Source organism: Poecilia reticulata, chromosome 5, assembly GCF_904066995.2.
Source record: "Poecilia reticulata chromosome 5, P_reticulata-male-v2, whole genome shotgun sequence".
NCBI lineage: Eukaryota > Metazoa > Chordata > Actinopteri > Cyprinodontiformes > Poeciliidae > Poecilia > Poecilia reticulata.
The window spans coordinates 18,144,469-18,161,429 of NC_088834.1; the positions used below are offsets into that span (position 1 = coordinate 18,144,469).

The window sequence follows — 16,961 nt, forward strand, 5'->3', positions numbered from 1 at the left end:
ACATGTCATTAAAGGAAGTTAGATGTGTGCTGATTTTCACGAGCCAGCAAGAAAAGAGTTTATTTGACTAAGGTTGCATATTACTCAGAGCAAAAATGTTTTAAAAGCAGCAAAGGGACCTGGATGTTTTTTATTTTTTAATTTATGTGCAGATCACTTTAAACTACATTAAAAGCGTCCAGTAAGACCCTCAGACATCTTTGGGGTAATAAAATACATTTTATTTCTGTACAATAACTCCTCTCCATAAACTTGTCACTATTAATGTTAAATTAAACAGGTTTACAATTTCACAAAAGTTCTACACAGAAAGTCAACAGGTGATTACTATCAAAGTGTCTCAGATTTGTCGTCATGAAGTTATTATGAGGGTTTGTGTTTGAATCAGTCGGAGGTTTGCGGCTGAGCCTGGTGGAGGAGAAAAACGTTTTCTCCTTCTCCTTCAAGTTGAGATCCTTCCTCCACATGATCAGATTTCATCCAGATTGACTTATGAAGATGGTCTGAAGCGTTTCTGTCATTGTTTACAGAAACGGCGAGAAGTTCTTCTGTCAGAGAAGATGAATAAAACACAAAGAGCTTTTTAGAACAAAAACAGTCTTAAAACACACAAATTACTTTTTCATCTCCTTCCAATGAACGCCTAACTTTTCTTTGGCAAGGCTACTTTTTTTTGTCTTGGTAAAATATGATCTAGTTCAGATTTTCTCCTGAAAAAATAAATAGTTAGATTTTTTTTATGTATCTTGTTAATAATGTGGAAAATGAGGAACCTAAGCTGTGGACAGTAACACTTTGATTAGATCTAAACAGGAACTTGAGCCAGATAAAGAGAAGATCATATTTATTAGAGACATGGGGTGAGCACGGTTTCTGAGCATTTGGAAGCATTCTTTCTGACTAGATTAGCAAAATCAGTCTAAATTTTTGAAGATATCATCAAAATGTATTTGTTTTTAATCAAACCATTCTCTGATCATTCGTAAATCAAATACTATTTTAGCTATGAGGCTTCTAACAATTGCTTGGTAAAAATAAAATAAAAAAACAGCCTACAGGGCAAATATTGTTTGCAGAAAATTTTAATAGAACATGACTTACTATTTTTGAGCCACGCTACGGCCCCCAATCCTTCAGGATCCTAACAACGCCTCTGCTTAGCACTGTGGTTTGAATATATGCAACAACGACCTGCCATAAGTTAGTGTTTTCCCATTGGCTGCGATATTTTTTTTCAGGGATCAAGTTTCCGTTTCAGCAGCGGTGAGGTCGACCGATGACCAGCATTGTTCTCAGCGCTCTCTCCGTCCCTGCTGGTTGTCCGTCGTTACGTGCCTGTTCCTTTAAGAAATCTGTGAATGGTGACTGAACTTGAGCTTTCCGCGCTGACGTAAAGGGTTACAGAGGTTGATGTTCCCTCAGAAAGCGGCAGAGATCTGTAATGAGGACCGCATAGGGGGGTGGAACTCAATTTCTTATTACTATTTATGCTCATTTTTAATGTTTCAAATGAAGTTTTAAGTTGCCTTGTCTTTACTTTTTGCGAACATAACGGTTCCGCTTAAACCTCCGCCCTTTTCTAAGAACCTCTTTTTGCCTTATTTTCAGATTTGCCTCTTTTTTTTTTCTTGCTTTTTTTTTTTTTTTTTTTTTTTTTTTTTTTTGCTTTTGCAGTCTAAACAGTCTGGAAATACCAAAGTCCTCTTGTTGGATCACAATGCCGCTGGATTGCTCCTGTTGGAGACGGCAGTGAGCTTCAGTCGGTTCGGGTTTTAAGTGAAAATGCTCCATATAGAGGAGGAGGAGCAGGAGGGGACTCCGAGCCCTGCGCAACACGGGACGGCGCTCCGCAGCAGCGGCTCCTCCAGTGTGGGCACCAGCAGCAGCTGCACGGTGGGGCTCCTGCCACCTGCTTACCCGAAAGCGGAGTTTAAGAGAAACGCGGTGACTGATGACTATAAGATCACGTCTCAGGTTCTTGGTCTGGGAATCAATGGCAAAGTGCTGGAGTGTTACTGTAAGAAAACCGGGGAGAAATGCGCCCTGAAGGTTTGTATTTCCTTTAAGTTAATTGTCTTAAAAACCATCAATAATGAATTTCTCCTCGATTTTTTTTCTGCTTTAAAATCCTACGTTAGCTTACGTCAGTTAACTTTCTTGTAATTAAAATATAATTAGTACATCAATAATTTTTAAGCAGTAATCTAGTAGATTGCCCAGACAGTGATGTGCTGTCTGTGTCGCTTCCAGCTTTGTTTTTTCCTCTCTTTTTTTTTATTTTTCGCTGCCTGGACAATGATATGCTCTGTGATGATATTGCATAATAGACATTTAACAAAAGTAGTAATTTTCCTCTCATCCACTCCACAGTGAGTGTTCAGCAGTGAGCTCAGATTTAATCAACAAGCAGCGCGTTGCAGCAGAGCTTTCTAAACAATAAACAGGAAGAGCGCCTTCCACTGACTTCTTCCAAGAGTTTGTCTTTGGAAAGTCTGAAGCTATGACTAAGCAGGTATGGTGAAATGTTGGGAGCTCCTGCATTCCTGGTCAGGACTCATTTATGAGTATCACTCTCTTCAAAACAGCTGGTTAAAGAAAAAACACCTAATTAGTGTGATTTTATTTTGTTGTTGTTGTTTTTTCTGGCTTGGGCCTGGACTGAACTAAAAGAGGTTTGGGTTTGAAATGAGCACACTGAGTTTTCATTTCCATTCAGTGGTCGTCAGATGTTGCAGGTGAAAGATCTTGTCAGAGGAAGATCATTTTCAACAGAATTGAAAAATTAAATATAGTCAAACATTTACAACTTTTGAAATTTCATTTATTCGATTATTTTTGTTGCTGTTGCTTTTTAAGAAACTTTTCTCCCTTCAAATTGTGTTTTTTTTTCTTAGAATAAACTAGCAGTAAAGTGAGAGCTGCATTTTTATCCAACACTAACAAACAGCTTTAAAATGCCTTTATTCATTCAAAAAAAAAAAAAACTAAAATTAAATGTTTCTTCTTGCTATGTTTGTGGAAGTATACCAAACAAGATGTGTTACGTTTTTTTCTATATTCAGAAAAAAAAAAAAAGCTTTTAAGTGCCTCTTTCTTCACTGAGGCCTTTTCTGTAAATAATGTTCCTGCTTGCGTTAGCCTTCAACTTTTCTCCTGACAAACGTTGCCACTCGCTGTACGCGACCTGTTCAAATCTTCTGTTGCGTCACGTTATTTATTCCAGCTGAACGCTTTCAGCTGTCAGACATAACAGTCACTGAAACTCCAACCGCTACTTCTCTGAATACCTCTAACACATCATTATTACTCAGACGGCTCTTGCACCTAATTTACGGGCAACACCTCACGACAGGAAACACTTTCAGCTCTCGTTCTGCTGGCAGGGATAAACTTCCCCTCCGCTGCTTGTTATGCGTTGGCAGGCTGATGCAGAGTGGGCTTGGACCGACTCTCCCCCCTCCCCGCTGAAGCTGAACGTTTTCTCACATCCTTTGCTCCTCCAGGATTCAGATTGCACTTGTGATTTTCTCGAGGACTGAAGCGTGGATCCGTCCGGGGGGGCAGAGGAAGAGACGTCACGGTCTGAGCTGCAGCCCTTCGCCTCATAAATGAATCATGTTACCGAATAGCAGCCTCAAAAGTTTCCGTTTCAGCACCAATTCGTTTTTAATGTGAAGCTGCAGCTTTGGATGAAGATCACCTAACAATAACTCTGGTCTTGCATGAACACGAGAAATGTGCTTTTGGTGTTTCGTCAGATTCTCTACGACACTCCTAAAGCCAGACGCGAGGTCGAGCTTCACTGGCGAGTGTCGGGAGGCCCCCACATCGTGCGAATCCTCAGCCTGTACGAGAACATGCACCAGGGGAAGAAATGTCTGCTCATTGTGATGGAGTGGTGAGTGTCACCGACAATCGAACAAATTCAGACACAAACAGCTTTAACCACGTGGTGCCAAACAGATAATAACTACCTGCGACTACAAGAAGTCTCCTAATCTGTTTAAACTCCACAGCTAAAAACTGGGGTTTCGTTCAAATTGGCCCCCCCAAACAATGGTTACATCAAAATGCAGAAAACTAACCATAAATGACAATTTACTTTGCCCTGTCATCGTGTTACGTCTGAACCTGAGTGTTTTTGGGACTCAGGTTTTTGGGAGTCACCGTCTTTGTTTCAGGCAACAAGGACGGTGAAATCAAGTCAAGAAAAATGCCAAATGATTCAACGAGGCGTAATCAACACTGCTTGCTTTTTATTTGTTTATGGCTTTTTGGTAGTTGTGTAAAAGAAGAACCTGTTCTGGTGTGCTCCACTTTTCTTTTTTTTTTTTTTTTTTTTACATATGCTCTCAAGTTAAAAACAGCAACTTGATCTCTGACTTAGATCAACATCTATTTTTCCACCTTTCTATCTCCTGTGAGCCAGAAGTTTTTATTTTAATGTGGTTTTTCGTGTCTATATGTAACACGTTTTCCTTTTTTTTCTTTTTTTTTACATTTGCTTATACTTTACTGTAAACTTTTAAATATTTAATTCTTTCTTTTTAATTATTTTATTCACAATTATCAGCACTTTTGTCAGTGTCTGCTGTTTTTTTAAAGTTCTTTATAAATTAAACCTGCTTGTTCTGGTTTGGCCCAGTTTGGGTTTAAGGAATGTTACTGTTATGCTGTCCTGAACGTTTATCCTCTGAATCCTGTTTACCCTGAACTCTTAATCTCCCCTGGACTGTTTTTGGTCTGCGTTTCGATTAGTGCTGATATTTACGTGAAACACATCCTCTGATGTTGACAGACTCGCCCAAATCTCTCCTCCTCGGTAGCTTAAAACCTTCTGAGGTGCTGCCAAGTTTGTGAGGGTTTACACTGTAACCTGCTGTTTGCAAAGTCACTCCAAGACTTTAGCTGTACCATATTTTAATTCAGTTTAATGGTTGCTGGTTTCTGACGTCACTATCTTTGTTGCACTAAAGTGATGAGCCAGAAAATACGTCAGTGTTAATACTGGTAGTCAGAACTTTTCTTTTTTTTTTTCTTCTTTTTTTTTTTGCATTGAAGTTGCTCTAAACTCGGTGAAAACTGTTAATTTTCAAAAAATCTATTAAATTAAAGTAATTCCCTATTTTTTCTTTCTGTCTTTAAAGGGGTGGAGTTATGTAAAATCAGCTTTTTTGAGATTTACATCATGTTACAAAGTCATTACCTTTATAAAATAACTTTATAACATTATAAAGTTATAAATGTTATATAAGTACATTTAAATTAGTTTTTTTTTTAATGAAAAGTAATTTAAGTCAGATGTTCAGCTAATATTAAAAGTGACTGAAAACCAATGGGTTTTAATTACTGAAATTAAAATGATTGACTGTAGGAGGCGTCAGTCAGTCTTTAAGTTGCAAAACTAGACTGTTCTACAGATTTGCAGCCACCTTTTAAAAGTTTTACCTGATTTTGACACTGAATCTGGAAATGTCCCTGAAGTACACTGCTCAAAAAAATAAAGGGAACACTTAAACAACACAATATAACTCCAAGTAAATCAAACTTCTGTGAAATCAAACTGTCCACTTAGGAAGCAACACTGATTGACAACGGGGACCCTCGTCGGGTCAATCAGTGTTGCTTCCTAAGTGGACAGCTTGATTTCACAGAAGTTTGATTTACTTGCAGTTATATTGTGTTGTTTAAGTGTTCCCTTTATTTTTTTGAGCAGTATATATTCAAATGAAGCTGGGGTAATTTGGAAATAACTTGTAAAATATTACATTTTACCCTGCAAAAACACAAAATCTTTACAAGTAGTTTTATTCTAGTTTTTTGTGCAAATATCTCAGTATACTTGAAATAAGACAAAGCCAACCTAAGTAACTTTCCAGCATGAAATAGGAGCTTGTGTTAAGGCAATAATTTCTTAATGTTGTTGAAATAGTACTAGTTACATTGACAGAGGTTTTCACTGAAGACATGAAAAAATGTCTTGCTGGAAGTAAAATAATCTCCTTGTGGTACTGGTAATTTTTAATCAGTATTATTGACGTAAAACAATGTCTGATTTTGCTGAAAAGTTACTTGTAAGTTAGTTTTGTCTGTCACATTTGCACTTGAAACGAGACCAAAATTACTTTGTCAGATTTTGTGTTTTTGCAGTGCATTTCTGCCTCTTTACATAAATCGTGTTAAATATGTGCTATGATCTGCACTGAGTTTGGTTTTGCTCTGAAGAGTGACCTTCTCTAAACACTAAATGACCAGGCACAATGGTTTGCTTTGTTCCGATGTGCTGTGGAGAACCGTCCTGTAAGCGTTTGCCAAGAGCGTCCACTCTGTCCCAGTTCTCATCTCTTTTGTCCACCTTGTCTCAGCATGGAGGGAGGGGAGCTGTTCAGCCGCATCCAGGTCAGAGGAGACCAGGCCTTCACTGAGAGAGGTGGGTCAGCTCTTCTGTTCAGCCGCCTGATTCGCGTCTCATCAGGTTCGCCTCGGTGTTTACGTTGAACTTGTCCCCTCAGAGGTGTCGGAGATCATGCACGACATCGGCACGGCCATAGAGTACCTCCACCATGTGGACATCGCTCACAGAGACGTGAAGGTATCACTGCTGGACGACCGACGTGGCTGAAAAATCATGATATAAGGATTTTATATCAGTCGATATCAATAATTATCGATTACCTTTTTGTTTTAAATATATGAAATATGGCCAACCTAGTGACGTGATCTTTCCTGTCTTACAGTTTTCACTCCATGTCATTGCTTTATTTTTTTTAAAGCAGTTACGAGGCACGTTTGCAAAACCTTAAACTGCTGCAGTGCGTGTTACTCAGCAGATTGTTGCTAGGTAACCAAAGAGTGAGTGAGTTAGTTGATGCCACCCACCTAGCTTAGCTGGCTACGAGAGGTTGAGCTGATAAAGCTTTTTCCTCTGCCTACATCACCCAGAATGCTGTGCGGCTTTGGATCGTAGTTTAGTAAAATTATAGATCAGACATATTATATATTGATATTGAACATCATGTGTATTGGTATCGATTTATTGTCCAGCCTTAGTAGAGCATAAAGGAGGATTCATATTTTACTTTTCTTTTTTTACTCTTGCAGCCCGAGAACCTGCTCTACACGACAAAGGACAGCAACGCTACGTTAAAACTGACCGATTTTGGCTTCGCAAAGGAGACTAAAATGCACAATTCCCTCCAAACCCCGTGTTACACCCCGTATTATGTTGGTGAGAGCTTGAACCATCGCTTGAAGCTGCTGTCAGCCGTTATATGACTGATTGATGTCAACTTTTCATGTTGCGTCACTTTGGAGCGTCTTTCTTTGCTCGTTACTGATTTGTTTTGTTTCTTCCTCGCAGCGCCTGAAGTGCTCGGGCCGGAGAAATACGACAAGTCATGTGACATGTGGTCTCTGGGGGTCATCATGTACATCCTGTGAGTATCATGTATGTCTCGACCTCATTCAGCTTCGTTTATTACGTAGATCTGCTACTCAGCTGCTGAAACAAAGAAAAAAAATGTTCTCATGTTTTAATTTTTCAAAATTTGTCTCTCACTTTTTTCTTTCTCTTTTCCTTTTCATTGTTTATTTTTTTCTTATTTCCTGTTCTTTCCAGTATTTTCTTCTTAATTTTAATTTACAATTTTTTTTCTGACATCTTTCGTCCCCTCATCTGTTGATTTTTTTGTTTGTTTGTTTTGCAGACTCTGTGGATTTCCCCCGTTCTACTCCAACACAGGCCAGGCCATCTCTCCAGGTATGAAACAGAGGATCAGACTGGGCCAGTATGAGTTTCCCAACCCTGAGTGGGTCGACGTTTCTGAGGAAGGTCAGCATTTTTACCATTTTCTACATCACACAAGTTAAATGAGTAAATGACATATATTTTATTTATTTGAATCACAAGAACAGCCTGAGTTAACACAACACAGTTAAAATTATTAAACTGTTTATTTTAGATTTTATGCACTTAAATCTAGAAGAGGTATTCAACCTGCAAAAAGCCTCAAAGTTAAGTTTTTTAGTGGATCAACACTTGCTGAGTCTTTCCTTGAAATCTTCTTTATTTTTGTTTATTTTCTGTCCATTTCCATGCCAGTATCATCTGCTAAGCATAACAGATTAAACAGTGTTTGGTCGACCTTTAAAAGAAAAATTAAAAAAGTATCTAAGAAGGAATGAGAATGTCTTTGTGACAGGATGGTAATAATACAATGCACAACATCAAATATAACGTTTAGTTGACTAAACTGAAGGAGTTGAGAAGTCAAGAGTTTATTAGCAGCAACATATAAAGACATTTAGTAAAGAATAAAAAATCTTTGCACAGAACAGAAAATCGGGCTGCATGTTTAGGGAACATAATGCTTTCTCTGATTTTGGAAGTAACCGATATCTTGCTTGAATTCAATGAATTGTAGCATCTTAATTGCATTTTCATAAAAGCACATTACAATAAGAGCTGTTTGCTTCTGTACCTGCAGCCAAACAGCTGATTGTTCAGCTGCTGAAGACAGACCCCAGTGAGAGGATGACCATCGGTCAGTTCATGAACCATCCCTGGATCAGTGTAAGCTCATACTTTGCTTTCTCTCTGTCTCTAAATCATAATAATAGTCTGTTCTGTGTGTGATGTTGATGCTCTGACCCAACAGCAGTCGATGGTGGTCCCACAAACACCTCTGCACACGTCTCGGGTTTTGACAGAAGACATGGAGCTGTGGGACGATGTGAAGGTGATGCTCTGTCCAGCTGCCTGTAGTCTTGTGTGTGTGTATTTTTAGAAAGTTGCCACCAGGTGGCAGACACATACCAGATCATATTTATATCTCAACCTGTTCCTGCAGGAGGGAATGACCAGCGCTCTGGCCACCATGCGTGTGGACTACGACCAGGTGAAGATTAAGGACTTGGACACGTCCAACAACCCTCTGCTAAACAAGAGACGGAATAGGCCAGCAGGTGGCGCTACAGGCCATTCAGAGGGCGCAGACAGGGGCAGCAGGGACGGAGGCGTGGGGTGCATCAGTCAGAGAGAGGTGGCCTTTAATGAAGAGCATGGAAAAACGATTTCTGGGCAAAATTAGTATAAAACCAAGCTGTACGCAATACTCCCTCCACATATCATTTACTTTGTGTCTTTATTGTTTGTGTTTCGTTACTCATTAGTAGGGGGGGAAAAATCACATTTGTATTTGAATAATTTTAGATCTGAAGCACAAAAATAAATTTTGTTTAACACATTTTTCTGTCACTTTTTCTACTACTACCTACTCCCTAATAGAAACAAAAAAGAAATTGTGCAAATGAAAGTAAAAAAGAAAAGATAAATGGCGTTTATGAAATGTAATGGTTCATAGCTCTGGACAAAATGAAGACGCCACTGCAAAATGATAAGTTTCTCTGATTTTACTTATTTTAGGTAAATGTTTGAGGAAAATGAACATTGTTGTTTTATTCTGTGAACTACTGAGAACATGTCTCTGAACTTCAAATCAAAAATTTTGTATTTATTTGCAGAAAATGAGAAATGGTCAAAATAACGAAAAAGATGCAGAGCTCTCAGACCTCAAGTAATGCAAAGAAAACAAGTTTGTGTTCATTTAGGAACAACAAAACTAATGTTTTAATTCAGGAAGAGTTCAGAAATCTATATTTGGTGGGATAACCAAGAGGTTTTCAATGTGGTTCAGAGCAGTGAACTCTTCATGTTTTTTCAAAGCTGTATATAACATAACTATGTATGTGGCCCTCCAGAGTTTAAAGGGGCCACATAATTAGAACCTTCAAGATAATACTTGTGTGTTTAGATATTACTTTATCAATGGAATCAAAGCAGTTTTTGTCAGTATCCTGCCAAATTACACGCTTTACAAGGTGCTCCTTGAGGTTACGGACCCAGCATGTTATTAATACTCTAACAGTTTATCAATGAATATTTTTATTAATACATGTTGCCACATCCAATCCTTAGAAGACATTCCTGTTGCAGTCATGCTGCTGTAGAGAATCTCAGGATGGAGCTTCCTGGTCTGGGAAGGTTAGATGGATCAAAATTATCGTTCACAAATTAATTTCCTATGCTGGATGTGTTTTTCATCTGGAGGACAGTGGCAGCATTATGCTGTGGGAATGTTGTTTTTCAACAGGGACAAAGAAGCTGGGTAGACTCAATGGGACGGTGGATGGGGTTAAATAAGTGCCAATACTCAAAGAAAACTTCTTAGAGGCTGAAAACAATTAGGTGCCATCAGGACAAACAAATGCTTTGATCCAAATGTGAGTTAAAGCCCTGCAAAAAGGACATATAAATAAACTTCATCCAAATGTAATTCTTGTAATTTAACAGTTTTTAAAGTACAACTGTGGTTCATATTTGGATACCCAAATTGAAATGCAACACCGGTTTCAAACATTTGCTTGGGCTAAATCAGTAATGATTGCAGCTCTATGAGGACATTTCTGAACTGGCTGAACTCTTTCCTGGTGGCTCTCTGGCAGCTACAGCACATAAACAGATTTGCCTATTCAAAAAGGTGCTCTGTTCACACACTGTCCATAACTTTGCATAAATGCTCGTTTCACGGGAAGTGAGGACATCCAGAGCAGGTATGAAGATCAGAAAGGACTCAATGGACACATTTAGAAAGGACGCAAGGAGAAGCTCGAGGCAGCTGAGCTGAGCAGGAGACCATGGCGCTCAGTCACATCCTCCAGTCTCATATAATGAGCGACCTGCTGACGATCCGTGAGAAAGGCATCCTCGTTCGTCTGCTGGAACCGCACTGCAAGGTCAGTCCAGTATATGGCAACTTTACAGAACCAAATGAGCCAAATATGGCTGAAACATTTAACACAGAACAAAAACGTTATTTATGTGGTTCATTTTTGCTCTTATATAAGTATGATTCCTATAGCAATGACAGTTTCTATGTTATCAGCTGCTTCCATCAGGAGTATCTGCAGGGTGAATGGCTTTAGTTTTCCTGGTAGCCGATGTTTCTCCGGTCGGCCAGCGGCCCCCGTCTGACCACCCTTTTTAGTTGGCGACACCGATAGAATGACCAAAGCCACTGAAACTTAGATCAACTTTGAGACAAATTATTGAATCCTTTTTGTTTCCTCCACAGCTATAAATAAAAACATCTCTACCTCTAATTAGATTTTGATCCCTCACATTACCTTATGTAATGTTGGGTACCAACTTTTATGGTCTTATGAAATCAGCGAAATAAACTCACGATTTCTTAGTGGTAATTATTAATGCACACCACATTTAAAACATGCTGCATGTGTCCAGTGTCCACTTAAAAATCATTAAATCCCTCCTCTGTAAAATAATGATGTTTGTTTTATTACAAATTTCATTAGACTTTACTTTCAATAAGGAAAGCAATAAGCTATGAAATGATTAAAATGGATGATTCTGGATCAGTACCAAGACGTCATTGGTCCTCTGAAGGGAAACCCGTCTGCTCTGAAACTCTAAAACTGAACCAGGAAGTCGTTCAGAGAGGTTTTTCTGAGTGACTACCATGAATGAAAAAGCAAAAAAAAAAAAAAAAAAAACTGAACTATCTAGGAAAAAACAATGAAAGCAAATTAGCAGCAGTTAGTAAAACAGACTTTGGGGCGATTATTTGCAGACTGATAGACTGACAGACAGACAGTTCTCTTATATCATGTTTTTATGACTCATGGGATTTGTGATGAAAATGTTTCCAATTTTTTTTTCCTAGTTTTGTTTTTCACAGCATGGATTAAATGTGTATGCATAAACTCAATCTGGGACTCTCCCTTTAACAAAGTTATATGAGTCCGACTGAATATTTGTGCACGAATGTAGATTTGAAACCCATAAAGTCACATATTTTCATAAAGTCACCAGTTCCAGCCTTGGCCACACCTTCAAACAAAATATAATGAAGATATTTTAAAATTCGATAAATGTAAAACATAGTGACTCAGTCAAGAGGGATATTTTCTGTAGCCACTCTTCAAATCGGAAATACAAGAGAACATCATTCAGGTAATGTGACCAATGGTCTACATAATTCAGGAAATAGTTGAAAGAAAATGACTGCACACCTAAACTTGACCATATTTACAGACAAACCAGTAATTAAAAAAGGTTTAAACAACTCAAACTGTGGCAGCTCAGACATGGACCCATGTTTGTTTAGTCAATAAACACAGTGAGCATCATGACAAGGAAGGTAAAAACAATAAAAAGACATAGAGAGAAAGAGAGAGAGAGAGAGTTTATGCAGCTGCAATACAAAGTAATCATTGTTCTCTTTGCTTTTTGCGCATCTTTCCTGGAGATGCAATAAATATTGGCGCAAAAGTCAAATACAGCATATGTAATATATGTTTGCCTGGGTAAAATGTATCCTAGTTGGTCAAAACTACGGTAGCCCAGATACTCCAGGCCAGTGATTCTGAGGGTGAGAGCCGGAGCTGGCATCGTGTGGACTGCGGTGTGGTCTGCCTCGTCGAGGACACGTCTCTGCAGTCCTTCTTCCTGCGTCTCTACTGCGTCAAGGTGAGAAGAACAAGACAGAGCTTGTTGCTCCTCCCACTCACACATGCAGAAACATACAGTTTCCCCCCCTCTGTAAAGTGGCAGCCATTTTTGTTGGTTTTCTGTATTCAGGCAGAGCTGCACGTACGGGTCAGCTTCCTCTAATCTGCAGTTTCCTCTACAAACAATGACCGCTGTTTAAACTGGTGCATCTGCTCTGCTGCACGTACAACACACAGTTTACTAGCACTTCTTCTTTTTGCTTTGTCCCTCCCTTTACTACAGCGTGCCAAGTTACTGTGGGAGCAGGAACTGTACATTCCTTTCAAATACGCTGCGAGTCGAGCATACTTCCATACTTTCCCTGGAGAAGTAAGTCGTCTTGTTTGAATAGCTTGTCAGTGTGTTCGCGTGTCCCATGCGGTGTTTTGCAAAAGCACTCATACCATTTAAACTTCTTCACATTTTTGTCACATAAACTTTAACTTATGTTTGGGTATTTAATCCCCATTCCTTTGTTAATAATTCATGGAGAAATTTTTTTTTAAATCACAGTTTTGCACTTTTGGAGACTGAATTTTGAGTTCAATTTTTAAGTCTGACCTCAAATTGGACGGAGAATGTCTGTACACGTCACAATTTCAGATATTGTCACAGGTTTGTCACTTTAGACTTTGACTATGCCATTCAAATACAGTATCATGATTTGATGTTAGCTATTCAATTGTAGCTCCCGTCATTTTCCCATGAAGAAGAGCATCGGCAAAGCATGATGCTGCCACCACCGTACGTCAGTGGTAATGCGACGTTTGAGATAGTGTGCAGTGTTAGTTTTCTTCCACACATGGTGTTGAGCATGTTGGGGAAAAAAGTTTAAACTTAATCTCATCTGATCAGAGCATATTCTACATATTTTTTGTATCACCTATATGGCTTTTGTTAAATTTGAACAGAACTTTTTAAGCGTTTCTTTCAACATCAGCTTTCCTTTTCCCCACTCCTACGCTCTTCCTCAACCTAACGCTCCTTTAAACTTTTCCACAACTTTACCCCTGACCAGTCTGTTTTGTTTATTGGTCTCCGTGATGCCGTTTGTTCGCTAATGTTCTCTAAAAAAAACCTCTGGGGCTTTTAAAGAACAGAAAAGTTTATTCTTAGATTAAATATCAAGATCAATATCATTTCTATTAGAGATGACCACTATATTAGAAATTTGTTGCGCTAGATTTTGTTTATTGGGATCACATTAAAGGCGTCTGCACACCAAACTTTCCACACTTTTAGTAATAAAACAGAAAAACATCATGTCCCACTGGTGTCGGTCTATAAAAATCCCAGCATGATACATTACAGTTGATGGCTCCAATTTGGAACAAAAAGAAAAGAATGAGAAACGAATACTTTTCTAATTCACCATAGGATCATTTGTTCCTTCCCTGCAGGTCCGCCAGGTCGGCCTCAACTTTGCAAACGAGTCCGAGGCCGAGGAGTTTCAGTCTGCAGTGGAGGATGTTCAAGGTTAGAACAAGGAGCAGATCAATTGTCGGTCCTCCTGTCACATGAAATGCGTTTGGTCCTCTTCATAGCATAGCATATTAAAAGAGAATCTGTTAGAGACTGATATTCCTGGTTAATCTCCTGCTACGTGTTTCTTTTTGCAGAAAAGATGACAGCCATGATTGGGAAGACAAAAACTGAAGAAAAGATCATCTCAACAAGCAAGCCACTTGATTTGAAGTAAGAACGAACGCATTTTAAGGAGAAGACTGAGAAACCCTTTGGAAAGGCAGTTTATACCCTGCTTGTGTTTTGTAGGGAAGAAAATGAGGATAGTTTGTACGAAGAGCCAAGTTGCTTCCCACCGGTTCCAGCCTCTCCAACTTTGGTGAGCCAGCTTGTGTGTAGCGAACATAATGTGTTAGTTAAACTGTAGCAGCACTGTAGAAATACTGTAACATCTTCCCTCCGTTTTCTGATGGTAGTTCTCAGGTCTGGATCCTGATATGAAGAAACTGTTGATGGAGGCAAGGCTGAGCGAGGAAGACCTTAAAAACAAAGACGTTGCTGAAGTTGTCGACTGCATCATTAACCAATTTGGAGGACTGAAAGCTGTGCAAAAAGAGCTGAAGAAGAAAAGTATGTTTCTCTCAAAAGGATTTTTTAAATTTTTTTTAGAAACAACGCATTTTCTCTCAGTTACTAGCTTTTTCATTTAAAATGATCAACAATTGAATAAGCCTGAGTGACTTCTCTGGTACATTTGATAGGCACAGTTTCACAGACTTTACCGAGATCTGCAGGGGCGTCCATTTCCCTGGCTTTGCAGAAAGGACCCCTACCACCGGTGCCCTCAGCCCAAAACGCTGAGCAGACAACAGATAACACAACCGGAACAGGTGACAGTCCTGCTGCTCCCGGACCTGGAATATTAAGAAGAAGTGCCAGTTTTAAAGATGTAAGACAAGCTCAAGTCTCTGTCTGTCTGTCTGTCTGTCTGTCTGTCTGTCTGTCTGTCTGTCTGTCTGTCTGTCTGCGTTTTGTATTTTTAAAACTAAAGGACTAATCCAACTGTTTTGTGTTTTTAGGTGGGCTCGCCAGCAGAACTACAAAAAAGCGATCTCATCTTGAAAGCACTTAGAGAAGTATTCAGTCAAAAGCAGATGCTCCGGCAAACCTCAAGACAATTTCAAGATTAGGACTCAAGGAAGAAAAAAGAAAAACATTGAGGAAGACAAGTAGACGGTGGAGCAGCAGATGCATTAAGATACGCGAGTTTTGCAATATATGATTTTTGTTGTTCTCCAAAGTCATTAATGCAGCAGCCAGAAAGTTCTGGAGGTAACAGACTTGAAGTGAAAGTGATGATCACCTGCAACTCAGTAAACTTAAATGTCTTTAAACTTAAAGATCACCAGCAAGTTTCCAGAGAAGCTTTCAAATAAAAACATGCAGAAATGATGCCTGTTGGATTCCTGTTTATGGCGGGGGTTTTAAAAATAGCTTTCAAAACTGACTACTTCTTCAGTTAATTGGAACAAGATCCATGGAGTCTCTCTATAAACTGTTTAATTAACGTCAGTGTTTGTAATGTTTCCAAACATAATGAATTGTGACGGTCACACATTTACCTGTGAAGAATTGAACACTCGTATTTCACTTTCTCACAATAAACATAGAAAAGTCCAAGATTTTCTGTGATGTTTTGCTGATAAAACTTAATCATTTTTTTTGCATTTGGGGGTTATTTACAGAGAAGCCATAACATATTTACATGGGAAATGCGAGACAGTGGTAGTTAACTTGAAGTTGTTTTAGTTGTTTGATGTTTTTATTACAATGCACATAAAAATACAAGCCATTAAGTTATTCCAACATTATTCTAGATAACCTATAGTTTTAAACGGCAGTGGAACCCAGCCACAACAAAAACTCTGTTAATGTTTTTGCTGTGATTTCAAACTGCAGAGTGGTGTTTTGGAAATATATGAAGATAATTAACCTATTTTAAAAAAAAGAACTGGCACTGGAGTGAAACAGTTAATTGAGACTCCTCTGGAGTTTAAGGTGTGGATGAATTGCTAAACTGTCAACAATTCGTAAGGGCCAAAACTGAACCCACCCCAAACACACGACACTGTCGAGATTAGATTAGTTCAGCACTCAAAGATAAAATGGTGAAAAACATCTGAAAACCGATAGGAGAAACAGCGTTCCAATCAATGGCTACACATGACCAAAAATAAGGTAATTATTAGACTAAAAGGATTGAAGTGAGAGACAAATGTGACACAACAAAGATGAAATGATAAAAAAATTACCCAAATATAGAACAAAATAACTTTAAAATGTCACAGGAAAGGAAAACAAAATGTGCAAATTTACCAATTAATGATGTAGGACAGCATTCAGCAACTTTTTGCATTCTAAGGGCCTCTTTTGCCCCTGATGCTACAAAATAAAATTTGCCTAGAGCTGCAATAAACCATTTTTAAACAACATAAGATGCTTTGTGATAAAAACGAACAAAATTAAACTAAAATTTAATCCTACTTTCAAATCTTAGAAGAAAATGTATTCTCTTATCAACTTTGTGACGAATTAAGATAGGCAGCAGTTACTTTTTAATAACCTGCTGTAGATGTTGAAAGCACATTTTGCATAAGAACATACAAAAATATTCCTAAAATTATAATTTCTTGTTGCATCCAAAATCAAAAACATTTTCTTTTGGGTTTTGTAAGACCCACAGCGGAGGGGCCAAAGCCGTAGCAGGTCGTTGGTGTAGAACAACGACAATACAAAAGACAAAAAATATTTCCAGAATGTGGACGATTTATAACAATAGTCTGCCAGACTAACAGTTAACAAAATATACACATATCTAAACTATTTTCAGACCATGGTTCTGTGTTTATTTCAGTATGGCTGATTTGAA

The 16,961-nt window shown here is 38.6% G+C and overlaps 2 protein-coding genes across 4 annotated transcripts; both read left to right on the plus strand.

Moving 5' to 3' along the window:
- Positions 1-1,019: 1,019 nt before the first annotated feature.
- On the plus strand, positions 1,020-9,245 carry LOC103465238 (MAP kinase-activated protein kinase 2-like). Of its 3 annotated transcripts, none has more exons than XM_008409875.3 (10): positions 1,020-2,049; positions 3,759-3,898; positions 6,366-6,430; positions 6,513-6,592; positions 7,102-7,228; positions 7,361-7,436; positions 7,707-7,831; positions 8,487-8,543; positions 8,658-8,738; positions 8,850-9,055. In XM_008409875.3, exons 1-10 carry the CDS (start codon positions 1,783-1,785, stop codon positions 8,906-8,908), a joined length of 1,077 nt encoding a protein of 358 aa, XP_008408097.1. In that variant the 5' UTR covers positions 1,020-1,782; the 3' UTR covers positions 8,909-9,055. The 3 variants fall into 3 exon arrangements, with proteins under 3 accessions (XP_008408097.1, XP_081463332.1, XP_008408096.1); XM_081607206.1 differs by having other exon boundaries at positions 1,021-2,049; positions 8,487-8,572; positions 8,661-8,738; positions 8,850-9,245; XM_008409874.3 differs by having other exon boundaries at positions 1,023-2,049; positions 8,487-8,572; positions 8,850-9,245.
- An 866-nt stretch (positions 9,246-10,111) lies between these two features.
- On the plus strand, positions 10,112-15,484 carry LOC103465239 (actin nucleation-promoting factor WASL). The gene is made up of 9 exons (XM_008409877.3): positions 10,112-10,794; positions 12,401-12,547; positions 12,812-12,898; positions 13,969-14,044; positions 14,188-14,263; positions 14,342-14,411; positions 14,509-14,662; positions 14,794-14,981; positions 15,112-15,484. The coding sequence occupies exons 1-9, from the start codon at positions 10,696-10,698 to the stop codon at positions 15,220-15,222; spliced, it is 1,008 nt and encodes a 335-aa protein (XP_008408099.1). The 5' UTR covers positions 10,112-10,695; the 3' UTR covers positions 15,223-15,484.
- Positions 15,485-16,961: the final 1,477 nt, after the last annotated feature.

What these genes read in the sequence shown, in the direction of transcription:
- LOC103465238 (XM_008409874.3), top strand. Translation starts at nt 1,783, where the DNA reads ATGCTCCATATAGAGGAGGAGGAGCAGGAGGGGACTCCGAGCCCTGCG. An exon ending in GGGAGAAATGCGCCCTGAAG is followed by an intron (nt 2,050 to 3,758) that starts GTTTGTATTTCC and finishes GTGTTTCGTCAG; the next exon opens with ATTCTCTACGACACTCCTAA. An exon ending in CTGCTCATTGTGATGGAGTG is followed by an intron (nt 3,899 to 6,365) that starts GTGAGTGTCACC and finishes ACCTTGTCTCAG; the next exon opens with CATGGAGGGAGGGGAGCTGT.
- LOC103465239 (XM_008409877.3), top strand. Translation starts at nt 10,696, where the DNA reads ATGGCGCTCAGTCACATCCTCCAGTCTCATATAATGAGCGACCTGCTG. An exon ending in TGCGTCTCTACTGCGTCAAG is followed by an intron (nt 12,548 to 12,811) that starts GTGAGAAGAACA and finishes CCTTTACTACAG; the next exon opens with CGTGCCAAGTTACTGTGGGA. An exon ending in TTCCAGCCTCTCCAACTTTG is followed by an intron (nt 14,412 to 14,508) that starts GTGAGCCAGCTT and finishes TTCTGATGGTAG; the next exon opens with TTCTCAGGTCTGGATCCTGA.